The sequence below is a fragment of the Numida meleagris genome, chromosome 3 (assembly GCF_002078875.1).
Source record: "Numida meleagris isolate 19003 breed g44 Domestic line chromosome 3, NumMel1.0, whole genome shotgun sequence".
In the NCBI taxonomy this organism is placed as follows: Eukaryota; Metazoa; Chordata; class Aves; order Galliformes; family Numididae; genus Numida; species Numida meleagris.
In genome coordinates, this window is record NC_034411.1 from 109,960,055 (window position 1) to 109,984,218 (window position 24,164).

The 24,164-nt window shown below is 45.2% G+C and overlaps 2 protein-coding genes across 11 annotated transcripts in view; one reads left to right on the forward strand and one right to left on the reverse strand.

Annotated features, from left to right (window-relative positions):
* On the reverse strand, positions 48 to 23,835 carry LOC110395256 (opsin-5-like). Of its 10 annotated transcripts, none has more exons than XM_021389407.1 (11): positions 23,635 to 23,744; positions 21,949 to 22,065; positions 20,998 to 21,286; positions 20,759 to 20,912; positions 20,332 to 20,540; positions 16,012 to 16,101; positions 13,770 to 13,847; positions 5,768 to 11,038; positions 4,021 to 4,314; positions 3,148 to 3,479; positions 48 to 2,402 (listed from the first exon to the last, which is right to left on the reverse strand). In XM_021389407.1, the coding sequence occupies exons 8-11, from the start codon at positions 5,838 to 5,840 to the stop codon at positions 2,055 to 2,057; spliced, it is 1,047 nt and encodes a 348-aa protein (XP_021245082.1). In that variant the 5' UTR covers positions 5,841 to 11,038; positions 13,770 to 13,847; positions 16,012 to 16,101; positions 20,332 to 20,540; positions 20,759 to 20,912; positions 20,998 to 21,286; positions 21,949 to 22,065; positions 23,635 to 23,744; the 3' UTR covers positions 48 to 2,054. The 10 variants fall into 10 exon arrangements, 9 of the variants coding, with proteins under 9 accessions (XP_021245082.1, XP_021245079.1, XP_021245080.1 ...); XM_021389404.1 differs by adding an exon at positions 23,126 to 23,138 and having other exon boundaries at positions 20,759 to 21,286; XM_021389405.1 differs by lacking the exon at positions 23,635 to 23,744 and adding an exon at positions 23,751 to 23,835 and having other exon boundaries at positions 20,759 to 21,286.
* LOC110395253 (zinc finger protein 616-like) overlaps positions 23,768 to 24,164 on the forward strand; it is an 11,083-nt gene continuing 10,686 nt past the window's right edge. Inside the window, exon 1 of the mRNA XM_021389395.1 lies at positions 23,768 to 23,915. Coding sequence (XP_021245070.1) covers positions 23,792 to 23,915 — 124 coding nt within the window. The 5' untranslated portion in view covers positions 23,768 to 23,791. The remainder of the gene's footprint in view (positions 23,916 to 24,164) is intronic.

Genomic DNA, 24,164 nt, shown 5'->3' on the forward strand with positions numbered 1-24,164 from the left:
CTAAAGTTCAGCAGAGATGTGATTGACTCAAGCAGCACTTTGATGTTAATGTTAGTCAGACTCAACTCACTTTAGAAATATGTAAGTAGACAAACCATAGTTTTTTAAGTTCACTGTTTAATAAGATGGTAATGCTGTGTCTGGCAGTAACCTGTATAGGAGCAACTGCACACCTTTGGCCTACGTCACTGCTCCTGTATTTCACTGTTTCTCAAATGAAGTTCATGTCAGTGATCATTCTCCCTTAATGCTGTACCTTTGTCCAGTACTGTTCTTGCTATAACTGTTTATTTATCAATCTTCTTTAGGTAGATTGAACCTAATTTCTCACCATTTTTGCCTCCCCTCTAGAAGGAACTGGAAAAAATCCTTTGTTGCAATGACACTATTTTCATTCTTTTCTTCCTATTTAGGATTTCTCTGCTCATTGGTAATATTTGCCATCCAACTCTATTTGCCATACAGACTCCTTGCTTTTTAAACTCTAATTATCTTTAAAATCTGCATCTTCTTCCTTTGGAGTTAAGAAAATTCCCACCAACTTCAGTTGGAATCCTTGAATGCTTGAAGGAGGGCTCCTTAAAGCTCTAGAGTAGGACTTGCTAACATACATTGATTCTCTCTTACCATATTAAGGTTGAAAAATAAAATCACAAGTCTAGGGAAGGAATGGTTTTCTCACCCAGCATCCAGTATTTGTATTAGGCCCTTTAAGGAGAGAAAATATTCAGGTGAACAGAGTTTCCTTCAAGCTAGTCATCAGTTCCCTGCCTAAGCAGGGACTTTTAATGGGATGGCACGCTAAGATGAAACATACTTTTCCCATGTGTTTCTGCTGCTGGAGCAGCACAGCTATGAAGACAGTGCTTGCTAGCAGGTTGATGTTGGGTTGTCAGCCCCATTGGTAACGGTGAATGGCTGCCACCTCCACATACTGCCTGCACTCAGTAACCTGCTTGCTTCAAAACTGCACCACTGTTTAAGCTAATGAAAATTGGAGTTAGTGCCAAATCAGGTAGGCACTTTACAGATATTCTGAAACATTTTTGCTGGTGCTCCCTCCAGCCAGTGAGGAATTCAGCACCTCAGTGCACCTGCAGGATTGCTCTCTGCCAGGCAGGTAATCCTGGCGACATCTTTTGGCATGCCATACCCAGCCATAGTGTATCTCCTCCAGGGAACAAATGTTCAGGCAGCTTTCATGTTAGAAGAGATGTTGTATGTCAGCAAGCAACAACATAAGTGTTCCCTTTGCCAAGAGGATCCTTCAACTCTCATCCTGCTGTCTGTGATACATGGAAGGCTGCTGCATTCCCACCTATCCTTTTCAGACCAAGGCTGCTTGACTCTTTTGTACGCTTTGATTCAAGGAGCTGGAACTACACCTCTGAGGGTATGGGTCTGTTCTTCTCCGTCAGATATGTAGATAACGACCACTTCATCACCTTTTCCTGGCAGTGGGTATTTTTTGCTGCCCGTATGGTTTTCCATCTGTGAGGCCAGGCTGGATGGGGCTTTGGGCAGCCTGGTCTGTGGGAGATGTCCCTGCCCACAGCAGGGGGTTGGAACTGGACGGGCTTCAAGGTCCCTTCCAACCCAAACCATTCTGTGATTCAGGACAGCTACTTTCTCAGCTGTAGTTATTTGGCAGCGCTTTGTATTCAAGCTGTGCTTCACTCTGATGGCTGTGCTACTGACAGAGCCAAGGGTCCCCAGACAGATTGCGTTAAAAAGTTACAAGCAGGAGAAAGATAATAATTTTTAATTACAGCTGTTTCCCTGAATGTAAGTGCGACCAAAGCTGACGATGGTCTTGTTTAGTACGTAAATCTATTTCCTCTGAAGTGGAAATTCTTGGAAAAAAAAAAGTAGCATTCTTTTGTTGTGGTGGTTGTGTATCTTAAAAACAGGGAGCGGTTTAAAAAATATATACTTACACAACTTAGTATTTGACGTAAGATGCTCAGTGGCAACTCCACATGCTGCATTCCTGCTTATTGGGGCCCACGAGTGAGTCGGAATCTTGGTGTATGTTCTGCAAGCATCGCTCCATGTCAGTGGGTTGCAGCTCCCTGGCTCTCCACCTTTGCAGTGGAGGAGGGACGTACGTTGTCTCTCCCGCTCCACATCATCGAGACAGAATTTTCCGCAGAGCTGTCGGTGCTGAAGAAATGAACTCGCCAGCCCCAGCAACACTGCAGCTGTTTGATTTCGTGACGGAACGTTTTGCTGAAGATGTAGTAAATAAAAGGGTTATAGGCGGTTGAAGATTTGGCAAACAGACACGGCAGCAGCGTGACAATGGGCTGCAGGGAATCGCTGGAGTTAAATATGGACCAGAAGCTGGCTGCTGCGTACGGCGTCCACGCGCTCAGGAACCCGACCGAGATGAGCACAGCCATCTGGAAGGGAAACAGGGCTTCAGTCCTCTGCTCGCACAGGGCACGTGGGTGTGGGGGAAAGCACACCTGGCTCAGGTGAAATACCACTTGTGCAACAGGTGATGCTGGGCAGTGCACACATTCCTGCTCCCCTTTGGCAGATAGACACTGGGATTCCTACAAGGGAGCTGTTCTCATCCCCTTTATGACTCTGAGTGCAGTGTGTGTCATGGGAGAAATAGCCCAACCAGAAAGCATGACTTATCAGTGGAGCAGCCTCGGAAAGCTCGAGTCTATGCTTTTCCACAGGAAATGAGACAAAGTCTTATGTGAAAAATAATGCTATATTAAAAAAGAACCTGTTTCTAGAGGGAATGTCTCTATAGCTCTCACCTGGAACAGCCACTCGGTCAATTTAAAACACCTAGAAAGGCAGAACAAGACCTTCACTCCAACTACAGTGTGAATGGATTCAGCAGTTACTACAGCAGGACTGGAAATCTCTGTGTCCAAGAAAACCACAGGCGTATCTGACTACAAACAACCTGCACGGTACCTGTGGCATATAATCCTGACCACGCTCCCGAAATGACACAGTTTCCAGCAGCCCCCTGAGGAGGGCAGAGTAGGAGTAGGACTGTAACCACGTCTCCATCTTTCACCAATGCTAGACAAATGCAACAAGGGGTCATGGGCAGACCACGCGTGAGCAGAAGCAGTTCCCTACAACCTCCTGCAGACCCTTCCCCTCACTGGGATGACTCACCAGTGTCAGCTTCTTCTCCAGTCTGGCTGCGTGAGGGATCCTGTCGATATTCTGGATCTCTTGGTATGCTTTATGAACCTTCCAGGCGATTCCCAAGTAACAGGTGACGATGGTCAGAGCAGGCAGGACCGTGCACAGGAGGAACATGCTCAGGATGAACGAAAAGCCATTGGAGGAGCTGTGGAACTTGCTCCAGGCTATTGTACAAGAGATGCCAAATGGCTCAGGGCCATAGTAGCCCCAGCCTACTAAGGGCAGAATGGCCCAGAGCAAGGAGTAGAGCCAGATGAAAGTAATCAGGATGCGAACAGTGTTCTTAGAGATTTTGTTACCTGCAAGAAAGAGGAGAGCAAATCTGTGTGGATCTCACCTCAGCCACACAGTTTTTGCAACAGGTTCTCCAACATAAGGATGGTCTACAAATAGGCTGGGGGTGCCCATGGGTTGGGTGAGCCATCAGTGCAGGCCTCAGTTCCAGCCTAAAGCTTGCTAAGTCAGGCTGCTTTACAGGATCAAGTGAACTGTGATCCCAGACCAGCACACAACTCCAGTTTCAGTACCTCTGCTTGCAGAGAAATGGGAAGATAAGGCAGTCTGCTTCAGCAAATATTTGGGATCTCCACTCCCAACAGCTAAGTTGTTTCATTGATATTACTGAGAAGTGAAAAGCCTCACTGCTTAATAAGGAATTCAGCCAGATCCCTCTAGCTGAGGGATGGTAGGAACGGTAGAGGAATGGCAGAGGTTTGATATTGCAGTTATGGTTGATGAGTTGTTGATCTGATACCCCACCCCATGCTCAGCGCAGTGCCTCTCTGAACCACAATGGCCCAGACACATCATTATGAGGCTCCCAGGGACGCAAGGACTTACTGTTAGATTTGGATGAATTGGTAACAAGGAATCGAATCACGGCCATGGCGCACAGCGTCATCATGCTGCAGACACCAAAAAGGAAACCCATCAGGGCATAATATACGCAGGACGCATCTCCTCCCAGCCAAGCGTGGTTCCAGGCGGATGCAATCGCCAGCGGGTACATGCTGATTGCCATCCCAATATCCGCTACTGCCAGGTTGACCGTAAGCAGCTCCGGTGACTTCAGGAGGGAAGAGCGCTTCACTGCTGTAGCGAGGACAGCGGAATTTCCAAGGATGGTCAGGATGGCTGAAAGAGAATCAGCACACACAATACCATGAACTTTGCACACCTGTGAGATGCAGCTACGCAAAGGATGTGACAAATGGCAGTCATTAGCCTGGGGCTGAAGCATAGAAGGTAGGACATACTGGGAGACTTGCCAGTCAGGCTGTGGTTCTGCTATGGACTTGCTAAAGCAAAGAGGGCTTCACATTTCTGCTCACAGCCTCTGGGTGTAGGACCAGATGGCCTTTAAGGGTCCCTTCCAACTCAAATGATTTAATGATTTGGTGAGGTGCTGGCCAGCCTCACTGATTGGGAGAAATTTTGTCATAGGCCAGTACCTGCTATTCATACAGGGAAAGGGCAAGCCCTTTCTTGTCACCAGACTTCCCACATTCTCTTAGTGTACCTTGCACAACATATTGTCAAGTAGAATGGACCTATCCACCTCCATTTTTCTCTGGTAATATCTCCACTCACTTCTTCTGAGAAGAAATTGTTTTGCCAGGGGCAAGCTGGAAAGCAGAGACTGCTTTGCAAAAGGACCTGCTGGACATACATCATTCAGGCATGCCACAGGGCTTTAAAGTGTTCGTGACAACAGTGAACTACAAACTGAACTACGTGCACTGGCATAAATGCACACATACATGGGCACAAACATCAGGGGAAAGATTTCAACAGAACGTGTGTTGGTGAAGCTCTGGACAACACAATGCCGTGTCAGGCTCTGGTTTGCTCATTGCTTAGTACATGGAATGTTCCTGAGCTGCACACAAGGCTCTGATACAGCGCTGGGAGCAACGCCTGAGAGCCGGGGTGCCTGGAAACCCTTTAGGGAGTGATGTGAGATGATAGCAGAGTGGCACAAGAGCAATATCACAACAGCAGCAGCAGCAGCAGCCAAAGGAGTTCCCTTCTTGCTTCCCCATCCCGTTACTTGAGCTCCGTATTTGCTTCTCCATGAGAAAGCAGCTGACATCCTGGCTTGGGTTCTTAACCCTTTTGCTGTTGTGCAAATACTGATTTTTCTCACGCTGAATTCTGCTCTCTGCCGTCAGCATAACTGAGTCAGCATAACAGCGCGATGCAGAGCAGTGCATGGAGAGGTGTGAGATGTGAAATCCTAACGCCAAACTCAGTGGGACTGCGTGCCTAACCCCGTTCAGCTCCTCTCCAAATCTACAGCTGTAAGCATTCAAACCACCAGGTCCGTGCAACGCAGCTGCTCTTCACTCACAAGGAAACTCTCCCAGGGTCACACCACGCTGCCCTCCCTGCTCAGCCCCAGAGGACGGGCTGCCCCCTCCCTCATTGCACAGGGCTGGGATCCCACAGTAAGAGGTAGGCTGCTTGGAATACGTGTCATGCCACAGAGGCAAACCTGTGCTGGCAAGTCGTGAAAGCAAAGGACGGGGCAGCCCCGTTCTGCCCATCGCTAGGCTGCAAGCAAACAGGCTGCGCAAGCGGAACTCACCTACGATCAGAAGAAAGACCCCAGCTCCGTAGTCCGTTACCGGGTGGAGTTTGGAAATGTACTGCTCCTCCATTGTCCCTTGTGGAAGTGGGCGAAGGTTTTAAATCAAAGGTGAAGTGGCTTGTAGGGGCAAAGAGGCTCTTCCTCGTGGCTCGCCTGCTGCAGACGTGAGCCAGGCAGCTGGGTGCTGCCAGGGCCAGGGGACCCTCTGCTTTCTCCTCTCTCCCTCCCCTGTGGTGTGGCAGAGGAGAAGGCTGGGGTGAGAGGAAGGCTCGCCCCCTGGGGACAGAGCGAAAGCTCAGCGCAGCCACTGGCCCCGCGCGCCCGCCCGCCTGGCACACATCTCCCCCCCTGCCCCTCCTCTCCCACCGCTTGGCTTGTCAAGCAGCTTCACAATGCACATCCCCTCCGAGTGCCACTGCTGAGCAAAAACGATTGTCGTTCATCCATCAGCAGCCTTGGGAAATAAATCCCGGCTGAAGGATCGCACAGGGGAAGGAAGATGAGGGGTTTTGCTTTCCAGTTTTATGGATGCGGAGGGGAAACACGAGGCTGGGATGGGAGGTCCTCGCTGGAATTAGGAGAGGAAAGCTGTTTGCTGCAGGGGATCTGAAGGCTCACAGCTGCACCACTGAATGCAGGACGTGCAGAGTGCTTAGAGGGCAGGTGGGCAATCCTGCAGGATGCTCTATGTGCAGTGGGCACAGCTGCAGAGCATGGGACCGAGCGCGGCATCACCCCAGTGATATTCTTCTGTTGTTACTGGGGAAGCAACCAGAGCAACCCCCCCCCCCCATCCAAATCTATGCTCTTCTTATAATACCTGAGCCTAAAGTTACCATCATGCTCTCACCGTCGTTATAAGCACTGCTGAGTTTTGCTCCAGGCTCCAGATCAGGCACGCCTATCAGTGCACAATGCAGGCCTTGATTTTGGTGTGTTCAGTTTAAAGACCTGTAGTTGCAATGCCATTAACATGACTTTCAGCCTGGGCAGCACGCAGCCACCACGGTGAAGAGCTGATCCATTCTCAATTATTTAATTCCAGTTCATGGATGTGCTAAGCTGCATTAGCATCATGCTCTGGCCTATTTCACTCTGTACAGACACAGGGAATTGTTAAGATCCTCAAGCAACTTCAACTTCCAAAATCTTTGGGAATCTCAGAGGCTCGAAAAGCCCTGAGTTTCACCAGCAAGCAAAACTGGCCCCACGTAGAAATGCTGCTGCCCAGGTTTGCTGCACGTCTTCATCCTCATCTCCTTCTGAAGCTGTCTGGGATTCACGCACAAGGGATCCCTGCCCTGAAAACTTTGGGGAGTTTAATTCAGCAACTGGATACATGCAGCACAACACATCTTGGTCCATAGACAGCAGAAATGCAAGGGAATCTGAAAGCATTTGTGGCATAGATAAGTACCAGCAGACGGGACAGTCCACCAGCTTGTCTCCAGAGCTCATGAAACACATGCAATGATAGAAATTGCTGGCCTGAAAATTCTGACCAGAGAAGACATCAAGGTTGTGAGCTTCCTGTTGAAACTGAGCTGCAGTAAAGATGGAAAGGCAAAATGAATGGGTAGAGGGAAGGAGAACATAGGCTGGAGGAACCTGGGCTCTTATCTGGGTGGAGCTCCTCTCAAGGCAACTTTTCCTGTGGCCTCATTCCAAATCTCATATGGTTTTATAATTAATGACACGACCTAACTCAAGCCATCAAGCACCTACCCATTAGTGCTCAGTGCTGGTGTTCTCCACTGAACAGCAGCAAGTTAGCAGCTGAATGTGGCTGCTGGCTGCAATGCTTCTCAAGCCTCAAGAGTGTAAGACAGTATCAGTCCAGACTAAGGCTAAGAAAGTATATACAGTGTTATGAAAATGAAGTTCTTTTATCAGAAAAGCTAAAAGAGACAGATATGATGTCTCAGAAATTTGCCTTGTAGTGTGAGCCTGAGGCAGCTTGGTCAAATCAGTGCAGCTTGTTCAATTTGATCACAATTTGGGGAAGAAAACTCTGCCAGGGTCAGCAAAAGGCGCAGCAAATCCTGCGACAGAGGGCAGGGAACAGCTGCATTCTGTCAATTAACTCAGGGTAGTGCACACAAAACTGTAACACTGGTAAACTAAACAATGCCAGCCTACGGTGGAGGTGCTGGAATTTGTTCACCTTGTTAAATCCACAGGACAGTTTTAGGCTGGATGAACTAGCAATGCCCAAAGTCACTCCAAGGAACAAGCCAGCTCAGATGGGCCCAGGATCACTCCCAATAAGCAGGAAGATCACCAGTTTTGAAGACAACATGAATTCAATTCTGGGAATGCGGACAGATTGTGCCCCTTGATTGTGTGTGGGCTCTGCTCTTATCCTGGGTGAAACATTTAACTGAGAAATGATGGAACCTCCAGGTGCAGCCGTCAGACCAGATGTTACTGCTTGTTTTAAAGGACAGCCAGTGCTCAACTTCTGCTTAGGATTCTGATAAAGAAAATTCTTGGGCATGTTTCCTTGCCTGCATTATAGGGTCAGTTCACCCAGCGTTCCTTTCTGGCCCTTCGTGGTGAAAACGTTGGCTCAGCTCAGAGAGCCTTGTCTCACCCGAAACAAGCCAGACCTCCTGCTTTGCCACTTGTTGCATGATCCGTCCTCACTGCTGAAACAAAATGCAAATTTTCTTCAGGCAAGCAAAGAGAAACCAGAGGCAGAATTAGAACTTTTTGCTGAGAGTTAATTACTCCCCGGAGGCCCCATTGGCTGCATCCTCTCCCAGCTTTTGTGGACACCTTAGATTACGCTGTGTGGGTATTTCATGCTGGTTTAGAAGGCATTTCATTTATTGTGAAACCCTGAACTTCGCATTCACATGGGGTAGGATTACATCAACAATTCAGTTATGAAATGGGTAAAAGAAAATGAATGATTGAAAACAGAAGAGTTGACTGATCCCAAACCCAGGGCATTATTCATGCGTCGTCCAACAATAGCAAGTTGTACACAGTGTATTTATCCTTCTGCACTTCAGATCAATCTGAATTGTCTGTTTACAACTGAAGCACAGTCAAACATTACCATCTTGACAGACCCAATTTGGGGGGATCCCATTTTAGAGTTATTTTGTGAAATTTCCCTTCAATTTAGGAAAGCAGTCTTTAAATTGGGCAGATGGAAGAACAGTTGTCCCCTGCTGACTTCTCAAAGCTCACGTAACACTTTGCACAAAAAAATGAGCTCATCATGAAACCATATATACATGTCCAATGTAAATATACATAGGTATGTACGTTCTTGTCATCAGTGTAGAAAAGTGTATGGGTTTAATAATTGATGCCACCAAGTTAGAACGTTCTACAGCTTCATTTTTTCCTCTCCACGGGAAAAATAAATAAATACGAGTATTCTGAAGGCCTGAAAGTCTCTGAATTTGTAAGACAAAAGAATTGTTTTGAAATATCAGTTTACCTGGACAGCACAGCACCTTTTTCCGAAATAAAATGTCTCAAGGTTTGGAGATGTTGGGCCAAGAATGCTGGGACTGGCATCATCCATCAGTCTCACTGATATATCCTGATCTATGGAGTAGTCTGATCACATCTGTTCATGAATTCACGTCCATCAAACGCAGTCGGGTATCATGTAGGAGTCTGGCTTTGCTATTCCTGTTCAGATCTTCTCTTCCACAAAGACTCATAGATACATAGGAATTCCTACAACTCCCTCCTATGTAACTATTAGGCCACTTCTGCAGCCCTAACTCTGGAAGCTCCTCTTTTCTCTGGGACTTCCAGCTGAGCTTCCACTTTTTCATCTCCATTTGTGAAAAGCGAAATCAGCATTTAAGCTGCATGATCAGAGTCTACTCATGAAGCTGTATGTTTTCAACAACCAAATCTTGTTGAAGCTGGTATTTGCAGCCTCAAACATGATCATTTGTAAATTGTTTTCTTCTGGATGTCTCCGTGACTTGCATGTTATTGCCTGGGGGGGCATTTACGAAGTACCAGTTTGCTCCAGGGACGCTGACCTCCTTAGCTTTCCTCTATAGTAATTACAGGGAGCTGCCCCCTTGAAAAATCCAAATTTGGCTCCTTCACTAAAACCATTTTTACATAAAATATTTGGCCCTCGGTTAACCCAAGTCAAAGTGAATACAGCTCTCCACCATAGACACTGCAGGAAGTCCTACAGGCAATGAGTGTTTGACCCCATTTCACACTGTCACTGGAGCAGAAGATGGACTCTGAACCCAAAAACCAACTCGTACATAGAGAACTGAAAGCTGCTTTTAAGACTTTTCGCATCATTTTTATTCTTCACTTTTAAGATTTGTTCAATGCTACTGATACGTTGAGGTCAGAGTAAATAGCAGCTCGACATTAAATGAGCGACGAGTTATTGAGATATGAGGAAACAGGAAATGTACCATTTCTGTGCTAACAGTATTAAATATAGCTCGGAACTAAAGCCAGGAACTCACAGCTATTAAACAACAACAACACGCTCATTTGTGTGCAGCTGACAACCAGTTTGCTTTTGTGAAAAGGAGAGGACAAGATGTGAAGTCATATGTGAGTCAGGTTGTGTTGTGTCCCTGCCATGACAAGCCAGCTCTTTCCAGCTGGGCAGCGGGCTGCCCTCTCAGGGACAGCACAGGCATGTACGTATTTCAACCATTCCCAGCTCTGAAATGAAAGGCACTAATTCCAGAGGCACTGTGAAAACAAGGCAAGGCAGGAACACAACATGAGGTGAGAAAGGAAAGATGGTAATGAGAGATGAAAAGGTTAATTCCACTTGCCAGCGTGAAGCATATTGTAGTTGTTTCTGTGGAAGGTGTGATAAGACAGACACTAATACACTGCAAGTGGGAAGGAAATGGCACCAAAGGTGCTAACATAAAATGAAAAGTTCTGTCAGGAAAAGAGAAGCCTGAAAAGCGCTGCCTGTAGCGTGGAATTTGATGTAACGCAAACCTGCTTGGATTTAATATGCTGGGTATCTCCAGACCTGAGTTTAACGGTGGTGTGAACAGCCCTAACCCTCTCATTTTCAGAGTTTCAAATCCGCGTTCATGTTGATATGCTGGGCACTGCACAAATAATCATGAGGGGACTCCTGCTTTCAACTTCAGTAATCTTTCAGCCATTTATAGCAAACACTTTTCGGCAGTAAGCTCCTTCTTAGGAGGTGGAGGTGGTTAGAGGTGGTTCCACCAATTTTCCTTTGCATTTTGGTCCCGTTCTTCTTTATTCATGGTTGCTTTGTGCCATCAGACCCTGGAAAGAAGTTATACGGGTTGTGATACTGGAATGTGATACATAGCTGTGTGCCCAGTGCGAACATACTGTGCAGCAGGGTTCAAGGCTGCTGTCAGGAATTCAACTACATGGCACTACAGATGAATTTGAAGGTCCTGCTCCAGCCCTGCCATTGCCACCCTGCCATTGCCTACCGCGTGGCACTCATCAAGTTACTTCCTTCTTCTCTCTGCTTCTGATTCACTGTGCATTAGTCAAGGTCTCACTGTTCTCCTGCTATTTCCGCCCAGGGTCTGGAAACAATGCAGTGCCACTATTGGCTTGTGCCTCTCAGCACCATTGTAATGCAACAACAATAGTTTTAAAGAGGAGGCCAATTTTCTCTCATATTAGGATTTGGCTAATTTTACTGTTACTAATTTCTAAGTGGCCCCACACTGGGAATTTAGAAATGCTGGGACTACAAGTTATTATTTAGAGAGGAAAACAGCTGAGAGACTGAATCCTGTAAAAGCCGTAGTGAAAATTGTAACTAGAAATTCATGGAGATGAATTGGAGAATTCGCTAGGACGGAAAAGAACGGGATCCTTGTTCAATCTGAAACATGATGTTTAATAGAGAAAGAGGGCAGAAAGGCTGAGACACAAAGACACAACAGAGACAAATGATGATAAATTCTGATTAGGTGGAATGGGGAAGACAAAACCTGTACAACAAGCTGCGGCGGCACCAAGAAGACCGTTCAAAATGACCCTGGTAAGGACAGCACTCAGCACAGTTGCCTGCTGATACATCCCACTGCCAAGGCAACTGCCCCAGCTCTTACCTTCTTGTGAAAGATATTGCATGGCTCAGTGAGTTCAAGGGACAGCACCCGAAGCTTCATCTCAAGACGCTCTGTTGCTTTGGGGCTCTTTACAAATTTACAAACTCATGCTCAGGTCTCTTTTATAGCCTTCAGACTACATCTCTGTGAGGGAGAGAAGCCACAGCTCTGCTTTGCTAATAGAGTCAGCCATCTGATTACATGTCAAGGACCAATCTGTAGTGAAAAACTGGGAAGGAAACAAAAGGGCTCAGCAAAGCTCGGCATTCCTGCTGCAGTTCTAGGTGGGCACGATCTGCTTTTTAAATGATGTTCTGTATGCTGGAAAAATATGATCTCACTCTTAAGACGCTGGTTCAGATTACTCTGTAGTAGACCATGCTTAAAAACAACAGCAGCAACTGTGAATACTTTCTGCAGTCAATTACACTGAAAAACCAGAGATGAACCTAGCCTGGGAAAAAAAAAACAGAACAGCTTTGTGGTGAAGGCCCTGGGGAGTGCTGGGTTCGGTTCCTTGCCTTGCCACAGCTTCCTCTTGGCTTTTTGGCAAGTGATTAAATTCTTCTCTGCCTTAATGCCCCCAAGTCAAGCTATGGATGACAATAAAGCTTTCTTCCTCTCTGTACCCATCAAATTGCTAGCACATTCTGCGGCAGAACCCTGGCCTGTGCAGTTTGCCATTCTCTCAGGCAATGGCTGGGCACCATGTGAAGGTTGCTGGGACCATCTATAGCAGGCGGTTTCTCTCCTGGATCAGGAGGAAAAAACGTTGAGACACATAGATCCGAGCAGTGCCATGTGCCATGCTGCTCAGGGAACACCTGATGGATGGTTCCATGATAAAGCACAGAGCAGCAAAGAACACCACAGCACTCCTTGGCTTCTCTGGGAGTAGATTTTTTTGGTCACATGGAGCATCCCTCCCCAGAAGCATTTTCTGTTCAGTCTGTGCTGCAAACTTGTTTGTTTGTAGGCCCTGTTTCCTTACTAGGAGAGAATTTCTGTATTCTTTCAGAAGGGAGAATTCCAGGCCATCGATTTATTTAAAAAGCCCTGACCCCAACAATATAACACACAATCCACAAGGAAAGTAAAGAGCCATGATTAAGATGCTTTCTTCACTCATCGTTTCCGTGATCCTACTTGTGATTACGTTAGTGTGTGGAGTTGACAGAATAATATTAATTTGTTTTTGCCTGTAACGGAATATATTTAAATATCCATCCATCTATCACATGTACTTAGAACCCTAATGTAGAAACAATGCTTATTTATTGGCCTCTAGCTAAATATATTAGAATGCCTGTCCATCATGTGTCCTTAATTGGATTTGATAACCACTTCAAAGTTTTAGATCGAGTCCAGACTGGCCTCATGGACCTCATCTAGAGTCAGTGGTGGAAGACAGCAGCTCCTAATGGAGAAGGATGCATCCAATCTGAATAAGGTCAGATGCTGTTTGGAAGTGCCTACTGATGTGACAGTGAGTCCAGACACTTGTCTTATACAAACCATGTTTGAACTGGATCCCATCCGGAGATACTTATTCTATGCAACAGAAAAAAAGCTATAGCAAAGAATGAACTGGAACATAAGTGTCTCATTTCTTGAGTTAAGCTTTTAAACTTGAGTATATTCTCTCTGTTTCCCCTCCTACCAAAATCTGAAATTCCTCAGGCCGCACAGCAGCACTGAATCCTGCTAGCTATTTACAATGAAAAATATTTTAGCTGCGTAACCTTGTCATTATTTTCCCAAAGGTTTTAAATGACCCATTTCCTCCTGTAGAAACATGATCAGGACTAATGATGTCATCTGTATTTGAGTGATCCCAGTATGAGTGTGAAGATCATTGCAGTGACCTGAAGAACAGGAGGAACATCAGTTGCTTCTTCGTTGCCACAGAAAATTGAGCGTACCTGTAAGGCTCTGCCAGTGGGCACTAGCATGTTCTCTCAGCCATTCTCCAAGCACAACAGAGCAATTGTTCCCAGAAACTGAAAAGGAAGATTGGAGCGGTGACATGAGTAAAAGCATTGCAACAGAACCCACAATGCCACGAAAATAAAACTAATACTTAAATCCTCACATTTACTCTCCAAAGTTTTCACTTGCCCCCAAATCTACAAAGTTCTTTTATGCTATGTCCATTAATGATGTTTCAGGCTTTAATAATACAGCTCAATAATATGTTTCTTCTTATCAGTTCTCCTTTACCTAAGCAACACCTCTGCCTGTCTGCCAGAGAAGAACATGCAGTTTGATCCCAAAAGTTTTGCCTACATGGAGTTCTTAGCAAAGATGCCTCCAGTCACCTCATCAGCAAAAACAGTTTATTTGATCCATCAGAATTGCTACTGCAATATAACTTCAGACAGGCTGAATGGTGTAAATAAGGATAGAGACTGTACACCAGGGAATCAGTTCCTGCTTTAGCAGTGGTGGGACATCAACACCATTCCAGCTATCAGTGCACAGTGGAGCTAAAGTGAACTCCATCCCAGACAGACCCAGTAAAGCACAGTCAGGCACCATCCACGTGAAACATTATCCCATCTCCATTCAGCTGGAGGTGACGTGACCTTTGCAGATCATAATAAGATCCCAGCTAAACAGTTTAAATTACGCACCCTAATTTCTTCCTCTCTGAGGAGGCAACTGATCAGACTGCTGGGTCTCTGACAAAGGGGATAACACTCAGATGGGGTGGGGAAGCTGCTCTTTGTAAACCACAGGCCACAGGTGGTAGCTTTGGATTAGATGGACAAAGGGATTAACTATTGATTGCTGTGAAAATGAAGACTGTGAACTAGATCCACTAAATAAGAGGAGACTTGTACACTAAAGGAAGGGGTTATCTTGCTAACATACACATTTACCCAGCCTCTACGGTTGGCTGAGCCCCTATGTTAGACTGTAACTCACTTTGCTCTGCCAGTTCTGCTTTGAGAGTGGCAAAACAGTAATAATAAAAAACAGAAGACTGATGTTATCTTAAATTGTGGCACCCATCTGCTAAATGAACGTATGCCTAAACCCCATGGCTTACAACACCCACTGAAGCCAATGGAAAGATTCCCATTGACCTCAGGAAGCTGTGAATCATTCTCAAGTGGAGATGGATCTCCAGTTCTGGTGGCTGTTCTAATCTCCATGCAGATTAGTCTTGGACCAGATTTCATATTAGCTATGGTGTCTGTTGGGTGATAAAGCAATTTGCTGCTGATAGGGCAAAGCAAAACTTCATTGTACTCTGAAATGGGGATGGGACGAGTACATCTAATCCCATTAGACATCTACGTCTAAGCTAATTGCCCTCTACTCCTTTGGTACTCAATGAAGAGAATCAGCATTTCATCTGCAACTCATCACTCCAAAATGGACATCTAAAATAGGTCAGATGACTCACACTATAAATGTCTTTTTCTTCCACTTGACAATAAAAGGAGCCTGGAATAATTTTCTCAGATTTAGACACTGGCATGTGGTCTGAAGAATTTTACTCCAAACATCTTCACTGACAAGCTTCAAAAATGTGTTTTTATCTCTGCTAAATCAAATGGCTAAGTCAATATAAGATCTTAATGGTAACAGGCCCAAGTGGTTTTCAGCCTTGATTAATCTTAGTCAACTTTGGGTTGCCTTGAATGAACTACATAGCTTTGCCTTCCATAATCACTTTAAAAAGTATGTCAGGTTTCCTCATTGACAAAATAGCATTTGATGTACCTTGCTCAGGGTTTCAGGTTCTGGATGACGAGCCCAAAATGGCCTCAGGTATACTCAAAAGATAATAATATTAAATGGCCAAGAGGCTTTACATTCTTGCCATTATTTTGCTCTCAGAAAGCTTTCATCCCACTGGCAAATAGTATAGGTATCAACTTCAAACCTAAATATACACAATATAGTCTGGGCTCCCATTACAGTTACTGGAGAACTAGTCAGTAGAAAGTGGGAAACAATTCAGCTAAGTTTAAGTACCTATTTCACACAACTTGGACTACACCGTAGGCTCTGCTGGATGTAGAAAATCCCTCTCCAGAACAAAAATTTAATGAGCAGCTTCCATGAAGACACTATTTAAAGAAGATACCCTGAAACTGCAGCTGAATTCCACCCACAATACTGGAAGCTACCCATTCCATTGATCATCCTTACCTGGAGCATAGTGGGACAGGATATCATCTCAGTGTGATGTGATATGCCACATCCTGGACCAACAGAACTCTTATGTCAGAAGATAATGAACTAACACAAAGATAAAAAGAAGAAAAATAAGCTTTGAAGCAACCATTTCATTTTGTAGTGAATTTTCTCATCCAAGTGAACACGCATATCATAGACATGTATTTTAAAAGCAACACTTTTCTACGTGGGTAAGAAGTTTTTTATTCATGCGGGGACCTTTTTCGTACTTAGAATAAAAATATAGTGTGAAACTTTACATTTGCCATGAAATGGAAATGCTCAGTTTCAGGATTAAGTAAATTCAAGCTATTCCTGCAAAGGTGAAGCATACAACATCTTTAACTTAACCAAGGGATTGGATAAGATGGTCCCCAGAGGTCTCTTCCAACGTCAACCACTCTGTGATTCTGTCAGTGCCATAAACTGGTCCCACAAGGAGACATGCAAGCACCAGTCTTTGTTGTGTCAGTCTGATTCCATTCCACCAGAAGTTTCTTGGATGAATCCAGAGACTTTAACCTAAAGATTCTAAAAAATGACCCAGAACATATAATGGAGTCCTCATGTAAAGTTCTGCCCAAGAACACAGCTTCTTACTTGGCACTTGTCTTCAAAATCTTCCTGATGGTCAGCAGCTATTAAAAACAGGAATAACAATGGCCATTTCCATAACAGCTGTATTTGGAAATCTCAAAGTGCTTTGTGAACTTAACAGACTCCTCTGAGATGCGCAGACTCCTACCATGTGTTAGAGAAATGCAGCTCCCTCTGGGGTCAGAACTGGACATTTGTGCTCAACAATTGCCCAAAGATATATAGATGAGGTATGAATGCAGGTTGCTGAAAAGTGAGCCCAGTTTGGATTTTTAGGTACACTGAAAATGAATGTTTCTCTCAGAGCGTTGCCTAAAAACTACACACAAACTTTGAAAGGGTCATTTCTACTTTAATGAGAGGCAGTAAGCAGAATTTCGCTCTTTTGCACCACAAAATGGCATTAGGTTCTGAAGAGCAGTATTGCAGTATCAGGCAAGTGAACTGGTGGAAGGAAATAGCTTGGGCTGCAGAATCATCCGTGTCATACACAGCATTAACTCCCACTGGTATTCCCACTGATACAGCACAGAGCTTGGGACACCAGGACTGCACTCCAGTTTCTCTGTTTAGGTAGGAAAGTCCTCGGTGCTTTCATTTCTCTGCCTCTGAAATGAGATCTCTCCTGTGTAACATCTTTGATGAGAAGCCTGCCTAATGGATGGACATTCTGTTTTGTTTCTGACTGAACAACAGCGATGCCGGGAGAAGCGTGTCAGTGTGAACTTTGCTGCTTCTGGAATACGTGCTAAAATGCAGGCACAGCAAGTGACCCTGTGGAAAAAAACAAAACAAAACAAGTGTTGTTTTTGTCTGCCAGGGGAAGAATAAAGTGTCCTCCTATGGCATTCTGCCACATTCTCTGGGGATGAGACACAAGGTAGTGCCTGGAGATAATTCAGGGCCAAAGAAGTTTCTTCTTAGCACCTCCCCTTGAGAAGCCACTTCAATTCAGCACTACATGAAATGTATTTTTTAAAGCAGCACTTGCTTGTGGCCACACTGATCTGTGCTTAATTATAACACGGCCTTTGCAAATGTAATGTCTTTTAACTGATAAGTCACCCTAGTAATTGTCCTGCTCTATTAAGAAGCCCACACCAGCTGGTGAAAAGCTCAGTAACTTCTGACATGCTGTGTAACTGTCACTTACACAAAGCAAAGTGATAGAAGCAGTGTTTTGTCCTTCCATTTATGAGACTTGCTTGAAGTCAGACATGGCACTCTGCAACATGCAGGGGGAAAGCAATACTGGAGAGAACTTCCGTATCACATAAAAAGTCCTTCCTGCATTTTTCCATTATTGTAAGTATAACCTAAGCAATTTTAATAACCACAGCCAGAAGAAAAACACAGAAATAGGCTATGATGGACCTGACATGTTGAGCTGGGGAAGAGGCTGCAAACTCAGAAACCTTTGGCTTCTCCTCTCCCATCATTTTCCATCATTTTTCCTCCTGACTCTGCGAATAATACAATTGATTTTTGCTGTGATGCTGAAGCAACTGCAGACTACATAACACAGTTGCAAGAAAGCTGACAAGACATTTTATTGTCAATCCAGATGCTCCTCCCAGCTGAAGAAAAGTAACCACGCTGACTAAAATTCTTGATGAGGATTTTAATGACACATGGGCCAAGTGTGCAGATAGAAGCTCCTCAGGAAATGATGGAGGTACGTTTGGATGTCTTTTAATGTAGACACGTGAAGGTCAGCTGCACCACATACCAAGGGTGAATATTTCTTTTTTATCCATAAGGGGGGCCCGAGGTGTCTAGTTTAAATGAAGACTTGAAGAAGGGGAGGTAGGTGAGGTAATTAAGACATTATTCTAAGCATGGGCAAAAGAGGAGAAAAGGTGGATGCTGTTCTGACTGGCCCAGTTTTAATTTATTTTGCTGCAACTGTGATTCTGGATGATGGTTGAGATTTTCATCTGATTCACTAAGGAAATGATTCTTCTCTGATCACTCTTTTTGTTTGTTTCCCTGTTCAACTCTCTGTACTAGGATATCATCCCTGGTGGATGCACATTTCAAAATGTGTCAGGGAATTGCTTAGGAGTTTTTTACTTTGCCTGGATCCAAGCCAGGCCAGTACATCGCTGACTATTTACACCATAGAAGGACTGAGATCTGCTGCCCATGCAGGTGTCTGGTGCAGCTTAGTCTGTCAACGTAGCCTGACAGAGACAGATGGACGGATGGACAGCTCACACATGGCAGCTGAGAACTGGTCACTCAGGTTTGGAAGCTAAGAAAATTTCACAATATGGGCACGACCAGCTCGGATCATGCCAAAAGGCCTCCAGTTAGCAAAAAAGCCCTGGCCCTGTTTAGTTTACTGACAGAGACAGAGCTACTGGATAAGAGTAACTGTTATTTGTAGTATGATAAAATAGCACCCGGAAAAGCCCAGCTGCAATCAGAGAGTAGAAGAAAGGGCTGTCCAGGGAGGTGGTGGGTCACTGTCCCTGATGGTGTTCAAGAAACATGTAGATATGGTACTGAGGGATGTGGTTTAGTGGGAAATATTGGTGGTAGGTGGGTGGTTGGACTGGATGATCTTGGAGGTCTTTTCCAACCTTGGTGAATCTATGATTCTATGAATAAACCTATGGGAAGGGTAGGTTAATGTTAGCAAGAAAACAGGCTTGGGAGCCTCCTTTGGCCATGCGGTCACGTAACAATGGAATGGATCTAGTCTATAACATTTAAACCTCTTTTTTCACCCTGGAAATAAAGAAGTGACTAAGTCCAAAGCGCCCATTGATAACAATTCCAGACCTAGGTCACTCCTGAGCTGTGCCCTAGCACTATTTGGAAAAGCTCTAGTTGGATCATGCAAAAAAACCATGTCAGGAACCAGCTGAACAATTAACACCCCATCAAAAGCAAGAACATTTTCCCTGTCGGGTGAGGTGGCTTAACAATCAGCTTCTGATTATCATGTTTTCAGATCGGTTTTCAATTCTAATGCCTGTAGACAATCTTTTCCATAAATAAACCATATGTAGCATACTTTATCTTGTGTGGATGTTTTAAGTTACATTAAATCCATTAGGAATGGATGTGATTTCCTTCCATTCAACAAATACATTTCTCTTCAGCTTCGGGTTACCCAGCAACTGAAAATTTAGCAGCAATACACTTTATGATTAACCTTGTCAATCCACAGGAATGTGCTTTCCCAAATAGCTGACCTTTTCCCACAATATTATTTTTGACAAGTGATGGCTCATTACTCTCTGTTAAACTGTCAGTATTCTAATGCACAGTTTTCAAATGATTATCAAGAGACCCTAGTATCCTATATTAAGATTTCCTCACAATTTCCACAATAAAATCTTGCTAAATATGAACTTTCAAGCTGAAATTTTCTTTGCCACATTTCTTTCGCACTCAGAAAGGTTTCACGTTTCAGAAAGGTTCTCTTGAAACAATTCAGTCCTTTCTAAGATCGGAGTGAAGAATCTTATTTTGTGTATGGAAAAAGAATTTAAAAAATCCAATCAGTCCTTCACTGTTGCTCGAACACTCTAGGGTATCTGTGCTTTGAAGCAGAACTTGAAATCTAGCCACAGTGTGACCGTGGAAACAATGTTATGTCTTTGGCTGTTTTCAGGATGTTCTCCCAAATGCAAAAGGGCACTGTCCCTGAAAAAATTCATTTACATGTGCTCAGGGAAGACTTACTTTGGTCGCTACATTGTCTGGTGTGCTGGCACTGAGATCCTCCCAGCACAACTCCTCTTCCCATTACGCTTGGATCATTATAGGCACATCCACCCTGAGGTCACTGGGGCTTAGCAGGGCCTTCCCTGTCAAGATTTCTTCCAGATGCTTCAGGTTACTGCAGTGCTGCCCAGAGAAATTAACAGTGGGAGGAACTAATGGAGTCCCTGCTTGCAAAGAAAGGCGTAGATTGAGTTAAATCAAGATTTCTAAAAACAAGGATAAGACCGGGAGTAAAAGGTTGTAAGAGAGAGAGAACAGGGGAACAGGGAAAGAGAACACAAAGATAGGAATTTGGAGAATGGAAAAAGAAAAGAGTCAGGAAGGAAAAAGGGGCTTAAAACTGAGACAAATAAGAGCAGAAGAAAGAACAAATTCTGCAAGGTACCTCGCCTCTGTTTTCACTGTACAGCAATGGTTTTCAACCTTCTTCAACTTACAGAAACCTGTAAGTTCCCTCTTGGAGGTACAAAGAACCCCAGCTGGTAAACTGAAGCATACTGATATGAAATCGGTGTTACGTGCCCTTTCAACCTACAGAACTAGACACACAAGTAAGAAAAACACCGCTCAAGGAGGAGCCTAGGGCGATTAGACTCTCAAGTTATGGATTTCAGGTTAGCTAACCTTATGCTACCGTAGCTGAGGGAAAGCTGAGCCATCACCCTGGCCCCATGATGTCATAAAGCCGCACTCCTAATAGTTACATTTTATTTGGAATCCCTTGGTTTCTGATAGCGTCCCATATTTTCTGCGGTGCTTTTCAAGATTTATTTTCTTCGGAGAATACAAGATACGTAGATGACTGTTAAGCAGCACAAAACTTCAGTACAAATCCATGTCTGAATTCTATCTTGTCAACAGAAGGCTGTAGGTTGCCAGGTTGTTTTTTGTAATACCCATGTGTCACTGCAAGCTGGGAAATCAAAAGAACATTCATTGGCCAAGACACACGCATGCATAGATAATCCCAATGAAAGCTCATAAATAAAGACCTCTGCCGATTAACAGTAACTGGCAACCCCTCCTTCAATTAACCGTGGATCTGGAGATGCCCCCTTCCTCTCACATTTGTCACAGTTAGAAGGCAGTGATGCAGCAGTCCCAGAGAGCCCTTACAAAAAACCTTCGACAACAATCTCTTTTTTCCATGTTGGAGTGTGGGTATGAGCGTTGTTCCACTCAGACTTCTATCACTCCCTTGCAATCTGAATTTGCAGAATGTTGTTTTGTGCAACGGGTATTTAAAGGCAGCTCCACCATTTACCGCATTCACTTCCCACAGGCCCAATGCTGGATGACAACATTAAGGAGGACTGGGCTGAGAATTATAGTTTGTTACGTTAAGAAAAAGAGTGGGAACTGTCATAATTGAGGAAACGGTTCTGTCACTTATAACTTTGTAAAGTTTGTGCAAACAGAGTTACGCAGTTGTTACCAGGTTGGTGAAGAATACATGAGCACAACCTGCTGTATGTCAGCGGAGCACCAGAAAAAAATCCACTGACACAAGCAGCTGGGATACTCTTCCCAGAACCAACACCAGCCACATTCATTGGAAGAAGTAGAACCCCGTACCCGAAGGATATGTTCAGTGCCAGTTTCAGTAGAACTGCACATCATAACCAGTCGAGTCAGCGCAGAATAGGCCTCAAGGCGTCAGGATCAACCTTGGTTTGGCTGCAGTACCTTTTCCTACATGACAGGAGGAGTGGGATAGTTAAGTTCAGTCTTTCCTTATGTACATTACCTCCATCTAGGCTAAAAGTTTTAACCACATAAAATTTTTCAAAGACAGTTTTTCTAAGGAAATAAGGTTGGAGGATATAGTGATTCCCTGAGTCTGCGTTTGCTTATTTGTTTTCACTCCAATATCAACCGTCAAATCTCTTTTGGGGAGGACACATGTTTTTCAAGTAGGATTCTGTAGAAGTTTTGGCTTAAAAAATTAAGAATTGAAACAGATGCCAATCTCCCTTCAGTGAGAATATATGAGCTAAAATATTCCCAATTAAGTTCTTCTTTTCCTCACTTCTTGCATTCTCTCAAATGCTGAATACAGCTATAAGAAACATCGGCTGTCTACATTGTGATACGTATTCTTTACAGCTGTTAAGCCTTGTGCTTTTAAAATACAACTCTGAAACAAACTCAGGAGAAAAAAAAGATTCAGCAAATGCCTTAGACAAACAAATATCACTGAGAACTCAGACGTGACCCACAGCCAGAAAAAGAAACCCTACTCACAATGGATTCCCTGCAGTTTAGACTCTTTTTAACATCTGCGTTTTGTACATTTTGAAAGACACTTTTGAACGGGAACAGCAAATGCGTGAAGTATTTATAACTGAAGTATTTGCTTCCTTAATTTCTATCTAAAAATCAGATCTCATCTGCCTCCCTTTCCACAAGAGATGCTCTGAACTAGCTGAACAGGGACAAGACTGTTTGCGAGCTCTCGTGTATTTCAGATTCTTTCACTGCAGAGCCTTTATCAGCACATGAGCACAACCACAGAGCATACCCGTGGCCGCAGAGCCCTCTCGTGGAGGTTCAGACGGTTTTGGCATGAGGAGCCTTCTTGTTACACTCTTCTCCCCAGCCTGACGTAAGAGATTTATTACTTAACTACCTTATTATAAGGGACTGAGAGTTTATTGGCAGCGTCTGAAAGCTCAGCGGAACAACCGACAGCAATCCCTTCAGACCAAATGTGATTAATCTCACCACCAACCTACTTTTTAGCTGCATTTACCTTCCATTGCTGCCTTTTCTCCCCGTGGGCAAACAAAAACAGGAATAAAATCTCCCGTTGCTCCGTACAATAGCTGCCAGCACCTGCACTGGCTCGGGCTGGGATGCAGTTAACTTCAAGGCAGCTGGCAGGGTGCTGCGTTTAAGATCACCTAGTTCCTAGTTCCCTGTAGGCAGGGACACCTCCCTCTAGACCAGGTTGCTCACAGCCCCATCCAGCCTGGCCTTGAATGCTTCCAGGAAGGACATCCACAACCTCACTGGGCAACCTGTTCCAGTGTCTCACCACCCTCACAGTAAAGAATTTCTCCCTGATATCTAGTCTATATCTACCCTCTTCCAGTTTAAAACCATTTCCTCATGCCCTGTTGCTAAATCCCTGCTCGATTCTCTTGCCAAGGACGGGATGAGATTTCACAAAACTTTTAGACCCTTCCAGGCATGCGGGACGGGTATGCTTAAACGCGAGAACAGGTAACAAAAAGACGGCCATGAGGCCTGAACGCGGACCTCCAACCGCCACCTCGGGGCGGCCGCCTCAGCTCCCCACAGCGCCGCAGCACCGCGGCGGGAACCCAACGCCCCCCGCTCCGTCCAATCAGAAGGCGGCAGCCGCGAACTTTCACCCCGGAAGTTGCGCGACGGCTAGCATCTCCCGCCCCGTTCCATGCGCATGCGTAGTGGCGCTGTGGAGGCGAGACGGGCGTTGCTCGCAGTTGTTGGGGCAGCGGCGTGTGGGCCGAGGATGGCGGTGTCGGTGGAGCGGGCAAAGCTGGAGGAGGAGGAGAGCGGTACGTGCTCTGCTGAGGAGCCAGCAGGGCTCGAGTCGCGCTGCGGCGGCCGCTGCGCGTCGGCCGTTCCACGGGCGCCGTTGATGGGGGGTTGGGGGGAGGAACGGCCACGTCCCGGGCTGGGGAGCTGAGAGAGCGCGGCCGTGAGGCTGCGGGTGCCGAGCCCTGGTGCCGAGCCCTGGTGCCGAGCCCTGGTGCCGAGCCCTGGTGCCGAGCCCTGGTGCCGAGCCCTGGTGCCGAGCCCTGGTG

Excerpts from the sequence above, each read along its gene's own strand:
- LOC110395256 (XM_021389401.1), bottom strand. The coding sequence starts at position 4,420 with ATGCTTCAGCCCCAGGCTAATGACTGCCATTTGTCACATCCTTTGCGT. Across the intron at positions 3,480-4,020 it reads CAATTCATCCAAATCTAACA|GTAACAAAATCTCTAAGAAC; the intron begins GTAAGTCCTTGC and ends TCTTTCTTGCAG. Across the intron at positions 2,403-3,147 it reads TGGAGAAGAAGCTGACACTG|ATGGCTGTGCTCATCTCGGT; the intron begins GTGAGTCATCCC and ends TTTCCCTTCCAG.